The sequence below is a fragment of the Bubalus kerabau genome, chromosome 11, assembly GCF_029407905.1.
Source record: "Bubalus kerabau isolate K-KA32 ecotype Philippines breed swamp buffalo chromosome 11, PCC_UOA_SB_1v2, whole genome shotgun sequence".
NCBI lineage: Eukaryota > Metazoa > Chordata > Mammalia > Artiodactyla > Bovidae > Bubalus > Bubalus kerabau.
The window spans coordinates 24494734-24520189 of record NC_073634.1 but is presented as its reverse complement, the minus strand read 5'-3'; the positions used below and the strand labels follow the sequence as shown (position 1 = coordinate 24520189).

General features: G+C 38.9%; 1 protein-coding gene across 1 annotated transcript in view; it reads left to right on the top strand.

The window, feature by feature from the left end:
* Nucleotides 1-2039: 2039 nt before the first annotated feature.
* CDKL4 (cyclin dependent kinase like 4) overlaps nt 2040-25456 on the top strand; it is a 49659-nt gene continuing 26242 nt past the window's right edge. Inside the window, exons 1-3 of the mRNA XM_055539082.1 lie at nt 2040-2117; nt 15776-15999; nt 19197-19318. Coding sequence (XP_055395057.1) covers nt 15832-15999; nt 19197-19318 — 290 coding nt within the window. The 5' untranslated portion in view covers nt 2040-2117; nt 15776-15831. The remainder of the gene's footprint in view (nt 2118-15775; nt 16000-19196; nt 19319-25456) is intronic.

Sequence of the window (25456 nt, the reverse complement as noted above, 5' to 3'; positions counted from 1 at the left end):
AAACAGTGGAGCTAGGATTTGAACCTAGGTACTTAGTTCAGACTGTATACTCTCAACTACTATGCTAAGCTATGTACTACACAGAATATATCCACTACCCTCTGAAATACACTCGAGCCATTTCTGCCCTGAAATTACACTTACTTTCTCTAGGAATTGGATTTCAGAATCTGATTTTCATGGTCTCTTTGCAGCAAAAGAAATTAACTTTCTGTCTTTTAATTTTTCACTTTATCAAAAAAGATTTTCCTTATTCAAAGTGTTTTGTGTAAGAATAAAAGGATTTGCATATAATTGATTTTACTGTTAAACCTTATGAAACACATCTAGTCAAAACTCATTACAAAGACTTGACTTTTCAAGTTTCCTCTGGTGAGATAATTGTTTAACCAACAAACATTGATCATTCACAGTGGGTCCAAGTGCTTTACTGACACTGGGGAGAAGATAGAAGATCATCATTCCCAATATTCCAGGAGCACATTTGGATGAATAAATAGATTTGAAGAACAATACAAAAGGCTGTGCTTAATTCTGCTTTGGGAAAAGAAAAGCCTTTATAGAATGTTATATATAAACCAGGTTGTTAATAGATGAGTTTATCAAGTGCAGAAAAAAATCAGGGTAGGGAGCTGTAGGCATATGCAAAAATGCTGCTTATTTGAGGAATAGTGACGTTAAATACAGTAGAGCTCAGGGTTTGTGGAGCAGAGTTACAAGACATACTAACATGCTACTGCCAAGCAGGGATGGGCCTATTTGTGAAGAGCTTCCTGTTGAGAAGAATAGTTCTAATAGTCAACAGTTACAGAAACTGCAGAGATTAAATACCATGATGAAAATAGCCATTGGCAAAAAAAAAAAAGACTTCCCTGGCAGTCCAGTGGTTAAGACTCCATGCTTCCAATACAGGGGTGCAGGGTTTGATCCCTGATTGGGGAACTAGGATCCCACATGCCGTGTGATGTGGCCAAAGACAGAAAATAGGCGTTGGGTCTGTATCCAAGGTGATGTGATCTCTTGAATCCTTACTGGGGAAATTATAGCATGATGAGGGTAAAGAGAAATAAGTTGATACAAGTTTATGTAGATTTGAGTTCAGTGGGATTATGTTTGGTCTTAAAGGCGAAAAAGGTAAAAGTTTCTGGTTTTGTTTTTGTCTCTGTCTTTTGTTTCTAAAGATGGGCAGAGATTAGAGGATATGTCTCAGCAAATGAAGGAAGTGGAGAATTGAAGATAGAGAAGAAAAAGGAAGAAGAGTTACCTCTGAGGGAATCAGAATAATCGACATCCTAAATTTGGGCATGATGGGGGAGCATTTTACTGAGGCCAAAGTGTGTATGTGCTCATTAACAACATAGAGCTAGTGTTCCCACGTTCATCTTGTAAACGAGTAGACTTTAGAAAAATTATCTTTTTCCAGTGTTCGTACCTATGACCCCATATAGCATTCATCACATTACTTGTTTGCTTGACTTGCTTCCCTACTGGGTTGCAAACATGTCTTTCACTCTGAATCAGCCCCACATAATAGTAACAATGCTTGCTGAATTATCAAAACAGCAGCGATGGACCGCAACTAATAGATAAAGCTACTTGTTACGGAAAAGCCTTAAATCTGCTGAGAAGCTATGTGGACACCAGGGCAGAACCAAAGAGGAACGATTAAGAATAGAGGATCTGGTCACCTCAAGATCTATGCCGAGGTAGGGAAACGGCCTACTGTAACTTCAATGCTAACTTTAAGTGCTCCTGAGGCCTGGGATAGGAACAGTACTTGGTGTGATCGCAATGTTCTGGAAAAGTTTAAACGTTTCCCGAGTGCCTCCTTCAGGGCAGCTTAAAAAGGGTTCCGGGAGGAGAAACTGCTGCTGCGTCCACACTCTGCGGTTAAGGGCTGGCCCACAGGTGACCCACCTAGATGCTGAACCCAGGCCGCGAGTTTCCCTGCGGCGGGCGCCGGGGGAAGCCGCTCCGGAAGCCGCCCTGCCCTGCGCGGCCTGAGCGTCCGGTTGCCCGGGAGACGCCTCGCGGGGGCTGCCTGCGCACAGCGCCCAGCGCCGGAGTCGCTGCGCCGGGGCCGCTAGAGGCTGCGTCGCCGTCGCCCCGTCCGAGCCGTAAGTCCGGCGGTTGGGAGGCAGGTGGGTCGGTGCCGGGGGTGATGGAGAGAGAAACGGGGTCTGGATGGAGGTTCCCAGAGAAGGGAAGGTTCCCTGAGAGAAGGGGAGCGGGGGAGCTTTCCCGATTGGCCTCCTCGGAGGGACAGACAGGGATGGGCGAGGGCCCAGAGGCGACGGGTGGCGCCAGCCGACTGTACGATCCACCCGGTGCGGGCCCCCGGGGCAGCGGAGCGGCTGTGCTTGGGAACATCGACCCCGGGCGTGCCGAGATGCTGGACTGTCATTAAATGTATGGTCGAGGCTAGTTTAGAAGCCTGGAAATCAAGTGGATTATGCCAGACTTTCAGATCTGTTATGTGTTCGCATGAAATGTGAAGCTTTTAAACAAAGTTCGTTTCTTGGATTATGTGAATGATGTGGTCTTTGGTTTCCTGGGGTGCTCTTAGTTAATCCTGTTGTATTGTCACGAAGACAGGTTTTTAAACGGGTGTGTGTACTTTTGAAGTTCTGCGATTTGGTATGATGTTTATAAGACAGACGGAGAATGGTTTTATAGCCCATTTTTCCGGTCAGTTTTATTAAATATAAATACATGTTTGTTGCATTGCAAATAATAACAGCGTAGCGGACTGTGACTTTTAGCGTGTAGAATCTGTAACTTGTCTTGGTCTTGAAAGGGTCTCCTTACTCCCCTATTCATAATGCCACGATTTACCTGTTTCCTATAAACTTTTAGATTAGGAAATTAATGTTTTTTCACCCCATTTCCTCTCTCTTTCTTAATTTTGTTTTCCTTCTCTCAGTTTTTTCTTCAAAGGCTAGCTTGAACCCTCGTGACCTGCCTTGTGGTACAATCATGGCAAATAATCTGCCCCCAAATGTTTCTTAGTTTGTATGTGCATCCTTTTGCAAATCCTCAAGACTAAGGAAGATAAATAGAACATTTTTAAAGAATTTAATGATCCGCTCAAGTATCTACCTGTCTGTGTCATATTCACCAGTCGGCCCAAGTCTGTACCTGTTTTTGCCTTTGTACACAGAACTTCATTAACTTTAATAGTCAAACATTTGGTAAATTAGCCAAGAGGTACATAGGTTCAGATTGAAGGTGACTAATGACTGAAAAATATTCCCTGTCAGTTGCTTCTATTCACTGCAGATAACTGTCTCACTGTTTAATACTGATTTCCTGCCCAGGTACTATATTAACAACCAATATGTATTACTGCTTTTGTTTAAAGCAGAAAGGTACATATTTAGTGGAAAGGATAGCAAATAAAATTACGATATGACTGAAACAGACAGGTCGAGCACCTACTGTGTGCCAGACAGTGGGCAAACAAAGTATCTCAAGTGCAGTAAGTAATGTGTAAAAAAGGAGTGAGGAAGTTGTTGACTCAGTATGTGTGGTGAGAAAGGGCTTGCCTTTGGGGATCAGGGAAATGATAAGTAGAAAAGGCATTTGAGTTGAACTGCAAAAGATGAAAAGGGTTTGGGAGTCAAACCTTCCAAGCAGCGTGTAAGCAGAGACTTAGAGACTTGACAGTGTTTGGGGAAAAAATCTGAGAAGGACTGGCAGGGAAGGTACACTGGGACCAGTGTTGAAAGGACTGTAAATACCATACTACAATTTGAACTTTATTCTGTGACAGTAGAAGCCATAGCCATTTTTGAGAAAGGATGATCTCTGATTATATTGATGTTTGAGAAAGATGTTTTGCTGTCATTGAACTAGATAGGCAGAAAAAAAGTGAGTTGACACTATAGTCCCCCTATATATAGGTTTCTAAAATAGCTCTATTTTGGTATAATAATTTCAAACCTGAATGCATAGTACAATGAACTCCTATACATTTATATCCTTTAATTGTTTACATTTTGCTCTATTTTTTATTGCTTTCTTTCTCTCTTTGTGTGTGTGTATTATATATATATGCATATTAATTTTTCTGTGCTGTTTGAGAGTACATTGTAAACATCATGTCCCTTTAAACAGTTCAATGTTTATTTCCTAAGAACTGGGACATTATCTTATATAACCTCAGTAAAGATTGCCAAAATCAGGAAATCTGATATCTGACCTACAATCAATATTTAGGTTTCACCAGATATCCCAGGATGATTCTTTATAGTTACGATTTTCCCCATTCCAGAACCAAATTCCAGATCACGCATCACATTTCATTTTTTGCTTCTCTTCACTCTCCTTCAGTCTGGAACAGTACTTTGACCTTGGCCTTTCATGACCTTGATATTTTAAGAACACAAGCCAGTTATTTGTAGAATGGTCTTCAGTTTGGCTTTGTCTGCTATTACCTTATAATTATATTCAGGTTTCCATTTTTTGGCATAAATATCACAGAGGAGATCCTGTGTCCTTCTCAGTGGCTCATATGACTCTCCTAGAAATTTCATGTAAATGGAATCATATGTGTTCCTTGTGTGTGTGTGGCTTTTCTTACATAGCATTATGGGGTTTTTTTAATGTTTAACACATTATAGCATGTATCAGTACTTTGTTCCTTTCTATTTTGTTTTTAATTTTTATTGTAGTGTAATTGATTTACAGTATTGTGTTAGTTTCTTTGTTCTTTTCTATTACTGGTATTTTGAATTGAATGAAATGAATGGTATTTCATTGCATGGATACTCATTCATCAATTGATGGTTTGCTTTCAGTTTAGGACTCCTATGAGTAATGATACTATAAATATTTTGGAAATTCCCTGGTGGTTCAGTGGTTAGGAATTAGTGTTTTCACTGCTGGGACCTGGGTCCACCCCTGGGGCCCAGCCACAAGGCACATCCTTTTAATTTCTTTTACTTGACTTATTGCACTTGACTTATTGCATGAGAACTTTCAAAACAATGTTAAGTAGTGGTGGTGAAAGCAGGCATCGTTTTCTCAGTCTTAGGAGAGAAAGATTAAGCATGATGCTGCTACTGCTACATGGCTTCAGCCGTGTCTGACTCTATGCGACCCCATGGACTGCAGCCTACTAACTGTAGGTTTTTCACAGATCTCCTGTAGGGAATTCCCTTCTAATACAGTTTGTTGAGATTTTTATTGTGAATGGATATTGGATTTTTGTCATATCTACTGAGATGCTCCTTTGTTTGTCATATTAATATGATGTTTTACATTACTAATTTTCAGATATTAAAGTAATTTTGCATTCCTGAGATAAATCCTTTGTAGTCATGGCATACATCCACCTTATATGTTTCTACTAATTTTGTTGAGGATTCTTAAATCTATGAGAATAATGATCTATAGTTTTCTTGTGATTTCTTTTTCTGACTTTGTATCAAGGTTAATATTGGCCTTACAGAAGGGGCTGGGAAATGTTCTTTCCTCAATTTTTTAGAACAATTTGTGAAGAGTTGATATTAATTCTTCTCGGTGTTTGGTAGAGTTCATCTGTGAAGCCATCTGAGCCTGGACTTTTCTTTGTAGGTAGATTTTTAATTACCAATTCAGTTCCTTTTATTTTTTAAGGGTGTAATCAGATTTTCTATTTTTCCTTGAGTTAGTTTGATATTTTGTCTTTTTAGGCATTTGGTCAACCAAGGTATCTAATGTGGTTGCTTAAAGTTGTTCATAATATTCTCTGTTAATCTTCTTCTGTAGGGTGGTTCTGATTTTGGCAATTTTTCTTTCTTTTTTCTTAGTCCATCTAGATAAAAGTCCATTAATTTTACTGATCTTTTTAAAGAGGGAGGTTTTTTCTTTTATTGCTTTTTTTGTGATTGTTTTTCTGGTGAAGAGTTGGTCAGTGAGCATGTTGCTGTTTGCTTGTATGTGAATCATTTTCTCTCACTGTTTTTGAGAGCTCTCTTCATCTTTGGTTTCCAGAAGTTTGATTATGATTTATCTAAGTATGGATCTCTTCACGTTTATCCTACTTGGGGATTTATTAAGCTTTTTGAATCTGTAGTTAGTGTTTTCCATTACGTTTAGAAAGGTTTTGGCCATTATTTCTTCAAATGTAATTTTCTACCCCTTTGTCTCACTCTCTCTTTATGAGAAATCTCATTACATGTATATTGGTACTGTTGATTTTTGTTCCAGAAGTCTGTTCATCTTAAGGCTTTTGTCTGTCTTTCCAACTGGCCATTTTTTATTAACCTGTTATCAGATTTACTGATTCTGTCTTCTGCCATCTCAAACCTGCTACTGAATCCATCTAGTGAATTTTTCAGTTACATCTTTTGACCCTAAAACTCCCATTTGGTTCTTTTTATGCTTCTCATTCTTCTGTGGAGATCCCCTGTTTATCTGAGTCATTGTTGTCATATTCTCTTCTCATTATTTAAATTACTTGATCATATTTATAAAAGCTGATTTTGAAGTCTTTGTCAGCAAAATCCATCTGCTCAGAATTCATTTTTATTGACTTTTTCCCTGAGTATAGGTCACACTTTCCCTTTTCTTAGCATGCTGCATAATTTTTATTGAAAATTGGACATTTTAGATAAATATTATCCAGAAATTCTGGATTCTGGTTTTCTCCCCTGGGTTTTTGTTGTTTTTTTTAATGGGTTGATTTTTGTTTTTGCATTCTGCCTATATTTCAGAGTCCATCTCCTCCCATATGTGTGGCTGCTAATGTTTCTATTCAGTGTGTTAGTTTTTTAGCCTGGCTTTCTAGAAGTCACCGCTGTCTTGCAGAGCTTAATGGTCGCCAATAATTTGGGCAGTGGTGGTACTCAGACGTCTCTAGCCATAAGTCTTCCACCTCTTCTAGGAAATGAGTATGTGGGTTGGAGAGAGGATTCAAAATTCAATCAGTCCTCCACCCTGCCAAGCTTTAACTTTTTTTAAGACCTTCTTTGATCTTCCCCATGTGTGGAAAGCTAATCTAGCCCCTCTGTGGTTCTCTCATTTTTAGGATCTTCCCATAAATCCCGTGGCTGGTCTACACCTCACCCGCATGAGAACCGCATTTTCAGGCTTGAAAAACTGTTTTCTCTCCCTTTTGTTTCATATCAATTCATAAGAATTTCACTGACGTTGTCACAGGTTTTCATCATCTGAGGTATGTCAAACACACCCCCTCGGGAGCAAGGCTGCTGGCTCGTGGCCCATCCACACTGGTCTTATTACTGCCCTCATTGAACTGGGGGGCAGGGGTAGCGGAGGAATGATGGAAGCCTCAGGCAAGAAGCCGCAGACCCCACTGTTCTTAAGTAGCCTTCTAGCAGCTTATCATAAATAAATACTTCCCCATTTGCTTTTTGCTTCTACTCAGTTTCCAGATTCGTAAAATTGTTGTATTTTTGTTTTTGTTTCTTGGACAGTTTTGCTTAGTGTTATACTTGTGTTTTAGGAAGAAAATTTGCCAATCTCTTTACCCCACCATAGTCAAAGTCTGACGTCTTGTGCTTTTCTGTGGGATTAAAAAGAAAAACAAAAACTTCCTCTATTTCCTATACTTAAACCAGTCTAGATTCTCAATCCCTAATTGGACAAATTTTGGTAAACTCTGTCTTTTGAGGAAATTATCCATTTCATCCAAGTTTTCATATTCATTTGCATAAATGCAAAATAGTCTCATGATCTTTTAAAAATTCTTCTGTTTTGACGGTTATTCCCTCTTATGATTTTATTTTACATATTGTTATTTCTCCTTTTTTCCTTCATTAAGTTAGGTAATGATTTGTCTATTTTAAATTTCTCAAGGAACCAGAATTTAGGTTTATTAATTAGATTTACTGTTTTAAGTTTTCTTTGATTTATTAATTTCTATTTTAGTTTATTAATTTATTGTTTCCCTTTTTGTGCTTTACTTTAGTTCATTTTGTATTTGCTTTTCTATATTTTTAAATTTTGAATTTAATTTGTTAATTTTTAGCCTTCTATCTTTTTTCTATATGTTTGTTTTGATCTCTGGCTTTTCTTCTCTTTACTGCTTTATGACAGGGTACTTCAACTGTGTTATTATTTTAGATCAGAGTGTTGTTTATCATGGGGGTCTGTCCTGCACCTTGAGGAATGTTTAGCAGCATTCCTGGTCTCTGCATACTCATAAAAACATGTCTCCAGACCCTGAAAAATGCCCCTGGGGGCCAAAACCAACTCTAGTAGAGAACCACTACTTTAAATGTATCTTCTAGATTTTGATATGTTGTATTTTCATAATCATTTTTTTAAATTTTATTAGTTTAGTTTGTGTTTCCCTCTTTACCCAAGAGGTATTTAATAGAAGACTTCTTCATTTTTAGGTAGAAGATCTTTTTTTATTTTATGTTTTTAATTCTTGTTCCAATTTCTTGTTTGATATTTTATGACCAGAATGTTATTTATAATATTTCTACTTTTGAGATTTCCTGATGCTTTCTTTGTGACTTAATATAATGACTGACACTGAAGCTGAAGATCCAATACTTTGGCCACCTGATGAGAAGGGCCAACTCATTGGAAAATAACCTGATGCTGTGAAGGATTGAGGGCAGGAGAAGGGGGCGGCAGAGGATAAGATGGTTGGATGGTATCATTGACTCAATGGGCATGAGTTTGAGCAAACTCCAGGAGATAGTGAAGGACAGGGAAGCCTGGGCATGCTGCAGTCCATGGGGTCGCAAAGAGTCAGACATGCCTGAGCAACGGAAAAAAAACAACAGTTTTTGTGACTAGTCCCTGCGTGCTTGATAAGAAGGTCCATTCCGTATTATCAGAGTATAAAATTCAGTTTATATCTCTCCTCTAGGTTCACTTTACTGCTTGCATTGTTTGTGTGTTCTGCAGAGTTACATATTTTGTGTTCACTGGCCTTGTCTTTTACTGCGTGATGTATTTAAGTCTCTCATTAATTTGTTTCTATACATGTCTCCTTGCATGCCCTCGAGTTTCTGCTTTACAACAGTAATTGCTGTGCTATTTGACACTGTTATATCTACATTATGAATTTTTGCTCTTAGCATTAAAAACTGCCCCCTTTTGTCATATTTAATACTTTTTTTAGCTTTAATTTTACTTTGTCTGATACCAAGATCACAAATTCCTTTCTTATTGTTTCCATTTGTCCTATATACCTTTGCCTGTCTTTTCATTTTTAACCTTTCTGAATCACTTTATTTTAGGTGTGTCTCTTGCATCTAGCTTATAACTGGATCTTGTTTTGTGAGCCATACTTAAAATTTTCTCATTTAATAAATGACTTAAGCCCACTCGTATTTACTGATACAACTTATTTTCATTTCTATTCTGCCATATTGTTTTATGTTATAATTATTATGTGCAGAATGTAAAATTTTCTGAATTTCTCTATGTACTGTGTTAGATTTATATTTTTTTCAATTTCTTTGGTATTTTGGAAGCTTGTATTTTTGTTTCAGTAGTTACCTTTAGACTAATGCCTTTTTTTTTTTGGCAGAGCTGCACAGTTTGCAGAATTTTAGTTCCCTGACAGGAAGTGAAACGGCAGTAAAAGCACCAAGTGCTAACCACCAGACTGCCAGAGAATTCCCTAGACTAATACTTTAAAAAAAGAAAAAAAAATTCTCATAGTCCTTGTTTTCTTATTTAACCTTTTGTTCTCTGGTTTGTCAAGTGTTTTTATAATTTTATTTATTTATTATTTATTTATTTGTTTTTGGCTGTGCTGGGTCTTCGTTACTGTGCGGGCTTTTCTCTAGGTGCGACAAGAGAGGGCTGCTCTTCATTGCAGCACGTGGACTTCTCACGGCAGTGGTTCTTCTTGTTGCAGAGTATGGGCTCTTGGGCGTGAGGGTTGCAGTAGTTGGAGCTCATGGGCTCAGTAATTGTGGTTCCTGGGCTCTGAGCACAGGCTCTATAGTCGTGGCATACAGGCTTAGTTGTTCCGTAGCATGTGGGACCTTCCCAGACCAGGGATCAAACTTGTGTCTCCCGCATTGGCAGGCGGATTCTTTACCACCAAGTCCCTAAGGAAGCCCCCAGTTGTTTTTTGTTGTTTCTTAATATATCTTTTTATTCCTACCTGTTCAGTTATCCCAGAGAAGGCAATGGCACCCCACTCAAGTACTCTTGCCTGGAAAATCCCATGGACGGAGGAGCCTGGTAGGCTGCAGTCCATGGGGTCGCAAAGAGTCTGACACGACTGAGTGACTTCACTTTCACTTTCCACTTTCATGCATTGGAGAAGGAAATGGCAACCCACTCCAGTGTTCTTGCCTGGAGAATTCCAGGGACGGGGGAGCCTGGTGGGCTGCTGTCTATGGGGTCACACAGAGTCGGACACGACTGAAGCAACTTAGCAGCAGCAGCAGTTCAGTTATCCATGAACTTATTCTGCCTCCCTTTTCCCCCGTTCTTTTAACAGATTTTTAGTTGCATTACTTCCTACATTATCAAAACTGGTAACATCTACAAGTTTTTACTTATATATTTATTCTTCCACTTTTGTACCTCCCTTTGTTTCAGTCTTTGAATACTTTAAATGTATACGAAGTCTTTGAATACACTGAATACATTAAATGTTCACTATAAATGCTTTTGCTGAAGTTTTCCCAGTCAACTCTTGGTTGGGTGAAAGTTATCCTCTCAGATTTTTTGAGAAGAGCTCATGAATATAACATTACTGGAATTCTTGCTTGTTTTACACTGTTTGTCTATTACCTTGAAGGACAGCTTGGCTGAGTTGAAACCCTTGGTTTTCACTTTCTTCCCTTGAATTTCTTCAAAATGCTGATGCATTCTCATTTTGCGTTGTATGTTGCTCTTGATAAGTTTGATGTCACTCTAATTCTGTTACACTGAAGTTATTTAGTCTTTATGACTGGAGGCTATGAGAGTATTTTCTTTATCTTAATAATTTTATTCAAATATGTCTCTGAATTGGTTGTTCTGAGTTAGTTAGTCAATTACCTGATGGGTCCTTTCAATATGTACATTCACATCTTATTTCCAGAAGTTTTTCTTGGTTTATGTTCAAATATTGGTTCTATTCCATTATTTTGTTTTCTTTCTTAAGGAACTCTAGTTATACTTTTGTTGTATCTTCCTTGCCTATCTTCCATTCAACTGCTGTCTCTCTAAACTCACTTCCTTCTTTCCCCCTCATTTTTAGCCTCTTAACTGCTAGTCTGCCTTTCTTTAATTCCTCTTCTTAAACTTTTATTTCTGTTCTCCTGTTGGCATCTTGTTATTTAGTCTCTATTTCTGAGATCATTTTTCTTTCTCTTCTTTCTCTTTCCTGAGTTAAATCAACTATCAATTTATTTTTTCATCAACATTGTATGTGTGTTAGTCACTCAGTCGTGTCCAACTCTTTATAACTCATGGACTGTAGCTGACCAGACTCCTCTATCCATGGAATTCTCCAGACAAGAATACTGGAGTGTGTAGCCATTCCCTTCTCCAGGGCATATTCCCGACCCAGGGATCGAACCCAGGTCCCCCACATGGCAAGCAGTTTCTTCACTGCTGAGCTATCTAAAGTGGTTCTTTCTATTTCCAAATCATTGTTAGAGGATATTTAAATCAGATATTGTGTTAGTTTTCTTCTGCTTCATGGTTAGGTTTTTTGGAAAGTTCTTTTGTTTTTTTATTTTTTCAGTTGCACTGCTCTGCTTGCAAGACCTCAATTCCCCAACCAAGGGTTGAACTCAGGCCATATCAGTGAAAGCTCTGACTCCTAACCACTGGACGGCCAGGGAATTCCCTCAACCTATTTTTTATTCCTTTATCAGTATTCCAGTGGAGAAGGAAATGGGAACCTACTCCAGTATTCTTGCCTGGAAAATCCCATGGGCAGAGGAGCCTGGCGGGCTACTGTCCATGGGGTCAGCAAGAGTCAGACACCGCTTAAGCAACTTGGCACGCACTGTTCCAGGGAACTCCCTGGAATGATTTTTATCAGCTGCGATGTTTTATTCTCATTTCTGTTCTCTTCTACTAATAACTTTGTGTGGAGATTACTTTTTTTCTATTTTATTTCTTGGGCAGGTTTAGGCTTACAGTAATTGACAGCCATCCTAGTTCAAGGACGCTTGCCGTGCTGCTGTGCTGAAGTGCAGTGTCTCTAATGGACTGTGCTTTCTTAGTGGTGGGAGGAAGGTTTACATAGCCTTCTGTTTCAGAATTCCCTTTTGTCTTGCAGAACTGCAAATTTATCCTCTTGTTTCTTTTTCCCTTCACTTACCTAGTCTCCAACAAAGACTGAATAAGTCTCTCCCTTCCTTGTTACCCTTCTCTTCCCCAAGAGTAGGACAAGTTGACTGATGCCTCCTGGATGCTCTTGTACTTTGAAGTCTCGTCCCTGTAGTGAGTGCTCAGATCTGCCAGGACACTCTCAGTACTTTTTGCACTTGTAATGTGTTTTTCTCTTCTGAGGAGTGATGCTAAGTCTATCTTAGGCCCTTCTTTTACTCTTCTCTCTTCTTTATAGTTTTTCCAGACCTCACCCCACTCCCATCTTTGCTCTCTGCAAGGGCTTAAAAGGGCAGCTCAAGAGGTATCTTTTCCAGAATTGGATGTTTATCTTTCTATCTAAGTTTGGACTCCTCTGTCTCCTTATAATGTTGACCGTATTGGATTTATGTGGTTTTATTGCTTTGGTTGACTTCCATAGCTTTGTGAAAGGTACATGAGAGAGATTCCATTTAAGCTGCTGCCCCTGACCTCGTCTGCCTCAGTTTTCCCTGTGCATATCTTGACAAGCCATTTAGGAACTGTGCAGAGCAGGTTTGGGAACTTTGGGTAAGGGTAGATGATTAGAAAGAAGACATTTGATTTAGAATGTATTGATTTTGAGATGTTTCTGTCCATTCATTTAGAGATGTTCATCAAACAGTGAGATATCTGATCTGAACCTCATGTCAGAGATAGGAATTATAGCTTCTATAAACTCTGGTGGAGTCCTAGTAAGCTGGAATTAGAGCCATAAATTCCTTTGTGAAATGCCTGCCTTGTTCTAATGCCTACCTATGTACTCAGATTCATCTCCTATGAACATATAAGGGCTTTGGAAAACAGATAATATGGGGATGTTACTCAGTTCAGTCACTCAGTCGTGTCCGACTCTTTGTGACCCCATGGACTGCAGCACGCCAGGCTTCCCTGTCCATCACCAACTCCCAGAGCTTACTCAAACTCACATCCACCGAGTCAGTGATGTTACTAGTAAAGTACTATTTTCTGGTGCTTTATATTATCATATTCAGCAGTTTGGTTGATGTGACAGAGATCTCGATATTATTCTGAGCAATCAGTCTTTGCTGCTGAACCTGTTGAAAGAAAAGGAAAATCACAAATCAGTAGATCAGATCACCTACTTGAGGGAAACAAAATAACACATAGACTAAAACTTCATAATTAAGTTTTTTTGGCATATTCAAAATTTCCCTCAGTAACCGTAACACTCATTAAGTAGGTTAAAGTCATAAATCTTCAATTTTCTATGCCAATAACTTTCTAAAGCAAGTGCCATTTCTCCTGTCCTCCTCCCGATCACCCTTTACTTGGCTGGTGGTGGTAGTTTAGTTGCTAAGTCATGTCTGACTCTTCTGACCTCATGGACTGTAGCCCACCAGGCTTCTCTGTCCATGGGATTCTCCAGGCAAGAATTCTGGACTGGGTTGCCATTTCACTCTCCAGGGGATCTGCCAACTCAGGGATCGAACCCATGTCTCCTGCATTGCAAGCAGATTCTTTACTACTGAATCACCGGGGAAGCCCTTTACTTGGCTACAGAAAGACAAATGTATGCATGCTTATGCCTAAATGCCTTTAAGATAATAATATCTATTTTAAAAATGTTTTATATTTGTTTTATTGATTATTTATTTGGCTGTGCTCAGTCTTAGTTGCAGCGCGTGGAATCTTCGATCTTTGCTGAAGCATGCGGGATTTTTTTTAGTTGCAGCCTGCAGGATCTTTAGCTGTGGCATGCAAACTCTTAGTTGCAGCATGTGGAATCTAGTTCCCTGAACAAGGATTAAACCCAAGCTCCCTGCATTGGGAGCGTGAAATCTTAGCTACTGGACCACAAGGAAAGTATCAATAATACCTATTTTTAAATACAGTGTAATTAACAGAGTTTTCAGGCTATAACCTGTGATGGATTTTCCATGTGTTACTTGAGTGTGTGCTTAAGTTTTCTTCCTTTTATAGGAGAAAATAAAATCAAAAAACAACAATAAAGAAATGGCATTTGTAAAAGCACAAATTTTTAAAAGGTACTACTCCTTTACCTCTTAAATACTTTTCCCAGTTGTGTATTTTTATGGTTGCAAGCAAGAGTAGATGATTTCTTTCTCCACTGAGATACTCTTTAGATGGAAAAGACAATAATAGTGAAGTAAAAAAAAAGTGTCCTCATTTGAAACATGAGAATTTTTTAAAGTGATTGGCTCTTTCGCTTGACATTTTATTAATCTGAATACCTGGATAAAGTGGTTCTTCAAATTGTGCTTTCTTTTGAATTCACCAAGAAGCAGTGTAGTGTTGTGAGTCAAATTGCGGTCTCTGGAACCCTACTGCCTGAGTTCTCGGTCCATGCTACCTTTTCTGTGCCTGCTTTCTCATCTGTTTAATTGAATAAAAATAACACCTACTTCATAAAAATTTGTGCAGATGATGTGTAATTTCATTGGAACAATGTTGTTTAATTGCTAACTATTACTGTGAGATTATATCATCAAGATTCTGGGGTGGGATTTTTGAGACTATTTATAATTTGTGTATCTTTCATTGCTAGATGTATATGTTTAATTGTGTTGGCTTCATGTGTTACTTAGCGTGTCAACCAGTTACCACAAAACTGATGGATGTATGATGCAAGACAGAAAAATCAAAACTAGTATTATCATAGAAGTCTCTATGGATATGAAAGCATTCATGAAGAATTAGAGCTGCCTTAATTTTTTGTGCTTTTTTATTATTTTCCTTAGGATCTAAGAATTTAAGGATCCATTCCTCCATACATGTAAAACCTAGGGGCACTTTCGTGCATTGGAGAAGGAAATGGCAACCCACTCCAGTGTTCTTGCCTGGAGAATCCCAGGGACGGGGAAGCCTGGTGGGCTGCTGTCTGTGGGGTCGCACAGAGTCGGACACGACTGAAGTGACTTAGCAGCAGCAGCCGCAGCAGGGACCAGAAACGATACTCTAGAAAGATTTTGTTAATGTTTTTAATGACCGCTTTGTTCAGCAGCCGTCTCTCTTCTGTCCACCAGGTGGCAGTAGAGCACTTTGTATCCATACCATGCCCTGTTCCCACTCTTTGTAGCTGGCTGTATTAACCTGGAATAGGACCAGAAAGATAAACACCATACACCAGAGTGTGCAGTGTTCCTTCAGCTGGGTTTTACAGCATCATATTTTAAACATTTTATTGAGGATAATGACAACAATAGATCGGATAAGATTTTAAACATTTTATTGAGGATAATGACAACAATAGATCGGATAAGATTCCTTTCCACAAATTCTTTTAGCTCAACTGAAGTACACACAAACCCATGATAAGAAGCATATGTGCAATCTTTGCAGTAGCTGGAATAACTACATAGGACTTAACTGAATTAACAAAACAATCTCCAGATATTTTTTAGTGTATTTAAGGTTAAATGGAAATAAACCTTTGGCATCCAGGGCAAATTAATTTTAGATGGTAAACTGTGAGAGCCCTATCCTTGGTAAAGTGATTAAGCCAAGCCATCTTATTTTCCAGGTGCAACACTGCGCTGCAAGTCAATCAGTACAGAAATTTAAATCACTTCAACACCAATGGAGAAGTATGAAAAATTAGCTAAGATTGGGGAGGGGTCTTATGGGGTTGTCTTCAAATGCAGAAACAAAACCTCGGGACAAGTGGTAGCTATTAAAAAATTTGTGGAATCCGAAGATGATCCTGTCGTTAAGAAAATAGCTCTAAGAGAAATACGCATGTTAAAGGTAGGTTAACTTCCTCTGTACATCTATAATATCACAGTACTGGAAAATTACAAAGAATTTTAAAGTGATCTTTTTTTTTTCTGTTGGACTTAAATTCCTCTGTATCAGCAACTCTGTAAATAGATCATCACTGTGGGCTTTGGCCACTCTGATCTTTAAGTGATATTATGAGTACAGCCATAGATTGTTCAAATTTTGATTGTTAAAAATTCGTTCTGGTTGGTAAATATTCAATGTCCTAAGTCCCCTCATCCCCAGTGTTTATCCTCCCCTTCAGCCCTGGCCTTTCCTCCCAACCCCCAGCCAAGTCCTTCTCCCCATAAACCAGCAACTAAAAGGGCTTTTTGTGGTACTGAGGGACCCACAGGGCTGCATCAGAGTGCCTGTAGTCATCGATCTGGTTTGGGCCCGCCTGAGCTCCACTGATTCTTAGACACATTGACTGTCACCCCCAGCTATGTATACACACTTTACACAAAGCCTTTACATTGTTTTTAAAGGCTTTAAAACAACATAGGATTTCATATGGAAGATTCACAAGTTTTCTATGCAAATTTTTTCTTATCCTAAAAAATCTTACAAGTTTAGAGCCGTAAGAGAGCTTAGAGATGCTTCTCATGCAACATAGGGAGGAAACTGAGACAAAAGGCAGTGCACCGGGATGCCCTGAGGATCTTGTCGGAATGCAGATTCTGAGTCTAGGTCTGGGGTCAGCCTGAGATTCCGTGTTTCTAACAAACTCCCTGATGGCACAGATGCTGCTTGTCGGTGGACCACACTTTGAGTAACAAAAGTGTGATTTCCTCAGGAACACACAGCTCACCTTTGCTTTTTGGCATGTGTCACCTGTTTACAGGAAAACCCCAGAAATCTAGTTTTTAAAGGGAGATAAAACTCCCTTCCCTTTAAAAACATTTGTAGCAGGTTTCCTCAACTAAAAAGTTTTAGCATTTTGTTTAAAATATGACTTGATATGCACGGAGTTTTCAAGAGCACATCCATCATGATTTTAAAAACAGTTCCCTGTTAACTTCATGGCCAGCAGAGAGTGCTGATCAGACACACAGCTCATCACAGATGAGCTGGGTGTGTCTGGACCTGGCAGTGGGTGGTTTTCTAATAGGAAAGCTTTTTATGCACCCACTCCCACCAACCCTTCAAGTACAGTTAATGCTCAGGTAGCACCTCCTGGGTTACAAGTGTCCAATTTAAGGGTGCACTTGAAGGTAAAAAAAATAGCCAGATTCCAACTCACTTTGGTCTCCAGTGATGGCTCTCTGATGGTAAAGAATCTGCCTGCAATGCAGGAGACCCAGGTTCAATCCCTGGGTTGGGAAGATCCCCTGGAGAAGGGAATGGCTACCCAGTCCAGTATTCTTGCCTGGAGAATCCCATGGACAAAGGAGCCTGGCGGGCTACAGTCCATGGGGTCGCACAAAGAAGAACACCACTGAACGACTAAGCACGATGGCTCTCTGAGGGTGCGTCTCCCCTGTCTCTGGTATGTTTCACCCACCTGCGCCCTGAAGAGATCCCTTCCATGATAAACCTACCTTACTTTCCTCACATACTCCTACTATTTAAATTTCCTTTGATTTCCTCCTCCTTACTACCTGTTTTTGTTTACACAAGTCACTGTTTTCTGATCTAAGTTCATTTGATTTGCAAAGAAGATATAAATTGCCAGTCCACTCAGAGATAGAGCTGAAAACCTTGCCAGCACATCCAGCAGTACCTGCGCATCCCTGACTCTTGATAGAGACTCTTAGCTCCCAATCTGCAGTTTTGGCCTCAGCACGAAGCATCTGGCTCACCTGTGTGACCTGTTCCGTCCACTGTTTGCCTTTCTGCTCTTTTAGCTGGTGGAGCACATAGGAAACAAATTGATCTGGTGCTCTGGGTGTGTAGTTAATGTGTAATGTGTTCCCTTTCCCCACACTGTTGAGCAGCAGGCACATAGTCACAGGGTGATACTTTTTGTTCTGGGTTATTTTTTTTTTGGTTGGTTGGGTTTTTTTTTTTTTCTTTTTCTTTTTCTTTTTTTGATCAAGCCATGCTTACAGATAAGAGAGAGTATACTGTACAAGTCACGGTACTTTAAGCCTCTCTACTGGGCCTGCAAACTATTTGTTGAGTTTCTACAATATACAAAATACTGCATATCTTTCTGAGTAAATGGTGTCTAGGGTTTGGAAAGTTAATTCGTCTACTGTACTGGGAAAACAACAGGAAGATGACTCAAAAGTAGGAGTGATCAGATGTCCTGGTTTATAGCTTCTATCCCAGTGTTCCATGTGGTTAGCATCCCTTTTTGTCTGGCTAGCATTTTCTTTCAAAAGTGTACTAGTTCACGTGTGAAATTATACAGTCACCTTACCTATAGGCAGAGTGACCACATGTGCTGATTTGCCTGGGACAGTCCTGGTTTATACTCGTTACCCTGGTTGGGTGATAAATTATGTAGTTACTTTAGTGATATTATCTTACTTAATCGGGGTTTTTCCTTTGATTTGCGACATTGTGAAATGCTTGTGAAAGGCAGCCTTGTGAAATGCTTCAGTCTGGGAATTGAATTTAACTCATTAAACATCTCAGCATAAAAGAGAACAAGAAAATCAAAGAAGAGAGCTGAAAATGTGATAAATTTAGACACAGACTAACCATAAGGATTCCTAGAATATGCAGTTATTTCAGATTCGAGGGTTGAGATCTAGTCTTTCTGAGCACAACACTAAAATCCAAGCTGGATTTCAGTGCAGCTATTTACATTAAATCTATGACAGTATGTAAGCTAAATGGGTATAGATGATTTTTATAGTCTTTTACTCAATAATTCCATTACTATTCTATATTCAGATCATCTTACAACTTGTATACTTAGAATTTCCACTAAATTCATAAAGCATTTTTAATTTTAGTGCTTATATTTTAAGTTGTACTTTGCTATCTCCAGAGAGATTCAAGCAGCTTAGTTACCCTTTACTATGGGGTATGTTAGATAAATTCTTTCTTCCAGCTTTAAGATTCTTTGGTACTTACTAAGAGTAGTTCCTCTTTTGAGTAACTGTAATAATTTCTCGGCAAGAAATGCAAAGAGAAAGATGAGCAAAGCCTTTGGCTCTTAAAATTGTAAAGGGTCTGGGAGAAACTATTACAAGAAGTGAATCACCAACTTTTGTATTTCAATTCCTTTGCAGCAATTAAAACATCCAAATCTTGTGAACCTCATTGAGGTGTTCAGGAGAAAGAGGAAAATGCATTTAGTCTTTGAATACTGTGATCACACACTTTTAAATGAGCTGGAAAGAAACCCAAACGGGTAAGTAATCTAGAAAACTGAAGTTCTGCTGGCTAGTTCCCAGTTTCATTATATGTGGGATTCAGTTTAGTTCAGTTCAGTCGCTCAGTCATGTCCAACTCTTTGCGACCCCATGGACCGCAGCACACCAGGCCTCCCTGCCCATCATCAACTCCGGAAGCTTACTCAAGCTTATGTTCATTGTGCCAGTGATGCCATCCAACCATCTCATCCTCCATCATCCCCTTCTCCTCCCTCCCTCAATCTTTCCCAGCATCAGGGTCTTTTCAAATGAGTCAGTTCTTCACATCAAGTGGCCAAAGTATTGGAGTTTCAGCTTCAGCATCAGTTCTTCCAATGAATATTCAGGATTGATTTCCTTTAGGATTGACTGGTTGGATTTCCTTGCAGTCCAAGGGACTCTCAAGAGTCTTCTCCAACACCACAGTTCAAAAGTATCAATTCTTTGGCACTCAGCTTTCTTTATAGTCCAACTCTCACATCCATACATGACTACTAGAAAAACCATAGCTTTGACTAGACAGACCTTTGTTGGTGAAGTAATGTCTCTGCTTTTTAATATGTTGTCTAGGTTGGGTCATAGCTTTTCTTCCAAGGAGCAAGTGTCTTTTAATTTCATGGCTGCAGTCACCATCTGCAGTGATTTTGGAGCTCAAAATAAAGTCTGTCACTGTTTCCATTGTTTCCCCATCTATTTGCCATGAAGTGATGGGACCAGATGCCATGATCTTAGTTTTTTGAATGTTGAGTTTTAAGTTGGGTTTTTCACTCTTTTCTTTCACCTTCATCAAGAGGCTCTTTAGTTCCTCTCCACTTTCTGCCATTAGGGTGGTGTCATCTGCATATCTGAGGTTATTGATATTTCTCCCAGCAGTCTTGATTCCAGGTTGAGCTTTATCCAGCCCATCATTTTGCATGATGTCCTCTGCATATAAGTTAAATAAGCAGGGTGACAATATACAGCCTTGATGTACTCCTTTCCTGATTTTGAACCAGTCTGTTGCTCCATGTCCAGTTCTAACTATTGCTTCTTGACCTGCATACAGATTTCTCAGCAGGCAGGTCAGGTGGTCTGGTATTCCCATCTCTTTCAGAATTTTCCACAATTTATTGTGATCCACACAGTCAAAGGTTTTGGCATAGTCAATAAAGCAGAAGTAGATGTTTTTCTGTAACTCTCCTGCTTTTTTGATGATCCAACAGATGTTGGCAATTTCTGGTTCCTCTGCCTTTTCTAAATCCAGCTTGAACGGCTGGAAGTTCACGGTTCACATACTGTTGAAGCCTGGCTTGGAGAACTTGGAGCATTACTTTACTAGCATGTGAGATGAGTGCAATTGTGCGGTAGTTTGAACATTCTTTGGCATTGCCTTCCTTTGGGATTGGAATGAAAACTAACCTTTTCTAGTCCTGTGGCCACTGCTGAGTTTTCCAAATATGCTGGCATATTGAGTGCAGCACTTTCACAGCATTATCTTTCAGGATTTGAAATAGCTCAGCTGGAATTCCATCACCTCCACTAGCTTTGTTCATAGTGATGCTTCCTAAGGCCCACTTGACTTCACATCCCAGGATGTCTAGCTCTAGGTGAGTGATCACACCATTGTGATTATGTGGGTCATTAAGACCTTTTTTGTATAGTTCTTCTGTGTATTCTTGTCACTTCTTCTTAATGTCTTATGCATCTATTAGGTCCATAACATTTCTGTCCTTTATTATGCCTATCTGTGCATGAAATGTTCCCTTGGTATCTCTAATTTTCTTGAAGAGATCTCTAGTCTTTTCCATTCTATTGCTTTCTTCTATTTCTTTGCACTGATCACTGAGTGATTTTTATCTCTCCTTGCTATTCTTTGGCACTCTGTACTCACATGAGTATATCTTTCCTTTTCTCCTTTGCCTTTCACTTCTCTTCTTTTCTCAGCTATTTGTAAGGCCTCCTCAGACAACCATTTTGCTTTTTTGCATTTCTTTTTCTTGGGGATGGCCTTGATCACTGCCTCCTGTACAATGTCACAAACCTCCATCCATAGTTCTTCAGGCACTCTATCATCAGATCTAATCTCTTGACTCTATTTGTCACTTCCACTGTATAATCATAAGAGATTTCATTTAGGTTATATCTGAATGGTCGAGTGGTTTTCCCTATGTTTTTCAATTTAAGTCTGAATTTGGCAATAAGAAATTCATGATCTGAGCCACAGTCAGCTCCTGGTCTTGTTTTTGCTGACTGTATAGAGCTTCTCCATCTTTGGCTGCAAAGAATATAATCAGTCTGATTTCGGTGTTGACCATCTGGTGATGTAGAGTCTTCTCTTGTGTTATTGGGAGAGGGTGTTTGCTATGACCACTGCATTCTCTTGGCAAAACTCAATTAGCCTTTGCCCTGCTTCATTCTGTACTCCAAGGCCAAATTTCCTATTACTCCAGGTAGCTCTTGACTTCCTACTTTTGCATTCCAGTCCCCTATAATGAAAAGGACATCTTTTTTGGGTGTTAGTTCTAAGAGGTCTTGTAGGTCTTCATAGAACCGTTAACTTCAGCTTCCTCAGCATTACTGGTTGGGGCATAGACTTGGATTACCATGATAGTGAATGGTTTGCTTTGGAAACGAACAGAGATCATTCTGTCATTTTTGAGATTGCATCCAAGTACTGCATTTCAGACTCTTGATGACTATGATGGCTACTCCATTTCTTTTAAGGGATTCTTGCCCACAGTAGTAGATATAATGGTCATCTGAGTTAAATTCACCCATTCCAGTCCATTTTAGTTCACTGATTCCTAAAATCTCGATGTTCACTCTTGCCATCTCCTATTTGACCACTTCCAATTTGCCTTGATTCATGGACCTAACATTCCAGGTTCCTATGCAATATTGCTCTTTATAGCATCAGACTTTACTTCCATCACCAGTCACATCCACAACTGGGTATTGCTTTTGCTTTGGCTCCATCTCTTCATTCTTTCTGGAATTATTTCTCCACTGATCTCCAGTAGCATATTGGGCACCTACCAGCCCTAGGAATTCATCTTTCATTGTCCTATCTTTTTGCCTTTTCATACTGTTCATGGGGTTCTCAAGGCAAGAATATTGAAGTGTGGGATTAACAATGGCAAATTTCAGATCTGAGCCCCCTTCTGCCTGTTTGCATCTGCTGGCTCTTTCTCTCCAATCTCAGGATGTGCTCAAAGGGCAAATGAATATTAACCAAAGGTAATGTTAACCTAGAGGAATAATGTATAGTATTTAATAGACAAATCTACTTCAAATATAAATTACGATGTATTTCAAAGCTATATGTATCTCAGAGTAATTCAAAGTTATATGTTAGATTGTCCGAATTCAAGGAATGAACCATAGTTCTTTCATATAATTCACTAAAGTTAAAGGAGAAAAAATACATGTTTGATAAAATTTGGAAAGTCAGTTGATAAATTCAACATCTTCTCCTGATTATTTGGTGGAAAAAAAACCTTAGCAAACTAGAACTAAAATACTTTTTATACACACAAACACACATATAGACACACAACTTCTCCAAAATGACTGCAAATTTTATATTCAATGATAAAACACTAGAGAAACCATCATTAAAGTGAGAAATAAAACATGAGAACTCTAGCCAGCATAATGTACTAAGAAAAACAAATAGGATTTAAAACTTTGGAAAACAAGATAAAATTTCCATTATTTGCATGATATTATTATAGTCTAACAGAATTACCTAGAGTTACTAAAACAAATGGAATTCAGTTTTCATATATATATATATGTATATATATCTGTGTGTATGTGTATATATATATGTATGTACATATATATGTTTGTATGTATAGCACTCTAAATTCTGTACACAAAAAGTAATAGCTTTTGTATCAATCAGTACTGTAGAAAATCTAATGTAAAAGGATCCCATTCAAATGTCAACAACAAAAATGTTTAGGAATAAAGATACAAAAGATGTTAAAACTTTGCCTAAAAACAATTACAAAACTGATATATACAAAGGATTTTATTTAAATGAACATATATTTCTGGATGGAAGTATTCATTATTATATTTTGGCTTCCTTCCTGATTTATATATTGCACAAAAATCTAATCAGAATGCCAATGGTTTTTTTTTTCCTTTGTGAATTTATTTATTTTTCAATTGAATGATAATTGCTTTATAGAATTTTGTTATTTTCTGTCAAACTTCAACATGAATCAGCCATAGGTTTTTGTTTTTAACTTGAGAAAGTTCAACTAAACCAAGAAATTTTTCAAAGAAGAAGAAATTCAACTTCAACTGCCAAACAATGTCATATTAGTTTTAGAGAGTCCCTTTGACAAAAAGTATGTAAACAAAACTAAAAAAGAAGTGACAAATTGGGTAAATCTTTGCCAAATGAAGAATTAATATCATTTCATACATACATATGTAGATTTTGCAAATCAAATTTTTTAAAAGATTCAGTCAGTTCAGTTCAGTCGCTCAGTCGTGTCCGACTCTTTGCGACCCCATGAATCGCAGCACGCCAGGCCTCCCTGTCCATCACCAACTCCCAGAGTTCACCCAAACCCACGTCCATCGAGTCAGTGATGCTGTCCAACCATCTCATCCTCTGTCATCCCCTTCTCTTCCTGCCCCCAATCCTTCCCAGCATCAGAATCTTTTCCAATGAGTCAACTCTTCGCATGAGGTGGCCAAAGTATTGGAGTTTCAGCTTCAACATCAGTCCTTCCAAAGAACATCCAGGACTGATCTCCTTTAGAATGGACTGGTTGGATCTCCTTGCAGTCCAAGGGACTCTCAAGAGTCTTCTCCAACACCACAGTTCAAACCATCAATTATTCTGCACTCAGCTTTCTTTATAGTCCAACTCTCACATCTGTACATGACCACTGGAAAAACCATAGCCTTGACTAGATGGACTTTTGTTGGCAAAGTAATGTCTCTGCTTTTTAATATGCTGTCTAGGTTGGGCATAACTTTCCTTCCAAGGACTAAGCGTCTTTTAATTTCATGGCTGCAGTCACCATCTGCAGTGATTTGGGAGCCCAGAAAAATAAAGTCTGACACTGTTTCCACTGTTTCCCCATCTATTTCCCATGAAGTGATGGGACTGGATGCCACGATCTTCATTTTCTGAATGTTGAGCTTTAAGCCAACTTTTTCACTCTCCACTTTAACTTTCATCAAGAGGCTTTTGAGTTCCTCTTCACTTTCTGCCATAAGGGTGGTGTCGTCTGCATGTCTGAGGTTATTGATATTTCCCCCGGCAATCTTTATTCCAGCCTGTGCTTCTTCCAGCCCAGCATTTCTGTTGATGTACTCTGAATATAAGTTAAATAAGCAAGGTGACAATATACGGCCTTGACGTACTCTTTTCCCAATTTTGAACCAGTCTGTTGTTCCATTTCCAGTTCTAACTGTTGCTTCTTGACCTGCATACAGATTCCTCTGTATGGAAATCTCTGTAGGAGGCAGATAAGGTGGTCAGGTAGTCCCATCTCTTTAAGAATTTTCCACAGTTTGTTGTGAACCACACAGTCAAAGGCTTTAGTGTAGTTAATGAAGCAGAGTAGATGTTTTTCTGGAATTCCCTTGCTTTTCCTATGATTTAGTAGATGTTGGCAATTTGATCTCTGGTTCCTCTGCCTTTTCTAAATCCAGCTGGTACATCTGGAAGTTCTTGGTTTATGTACTGTTGAAACCTAGCTTGAAGTATATTTTAGTGTTATATTGCTAGCATGTTTAATGAGTTCAGTTCAAACGGTAGTTTGAACATTCTTTGGCATTGCCCTTCTTTGGGATTAGAAAGAAAATTGACCTTTTCCAGTCCTGTGGCCACTGCCGAGTTGTTCAAATTTGCTGGCCCTCTGAGTGCAGCACTTTCACAGCATCATCTTTTAGGATTTGGAATAGCTCAACTGGAATTCCCTCACCTCCACTAGCTTTGTTTCTCATAATGCTTCCTAAGGCCCACTTGACTTCACTCCAGGATATCTGGCTCTAGGTGAATGACCACATCATCATGGTTATCTGGGTCATTAAGACCTTGTTTTTATAGTCCTTCTGTGTATTCTTACCACCTCTTCTTAATATCTTCTGCTTCTGTTAGGTCCATACCATTTCTGTCCATTATTGTG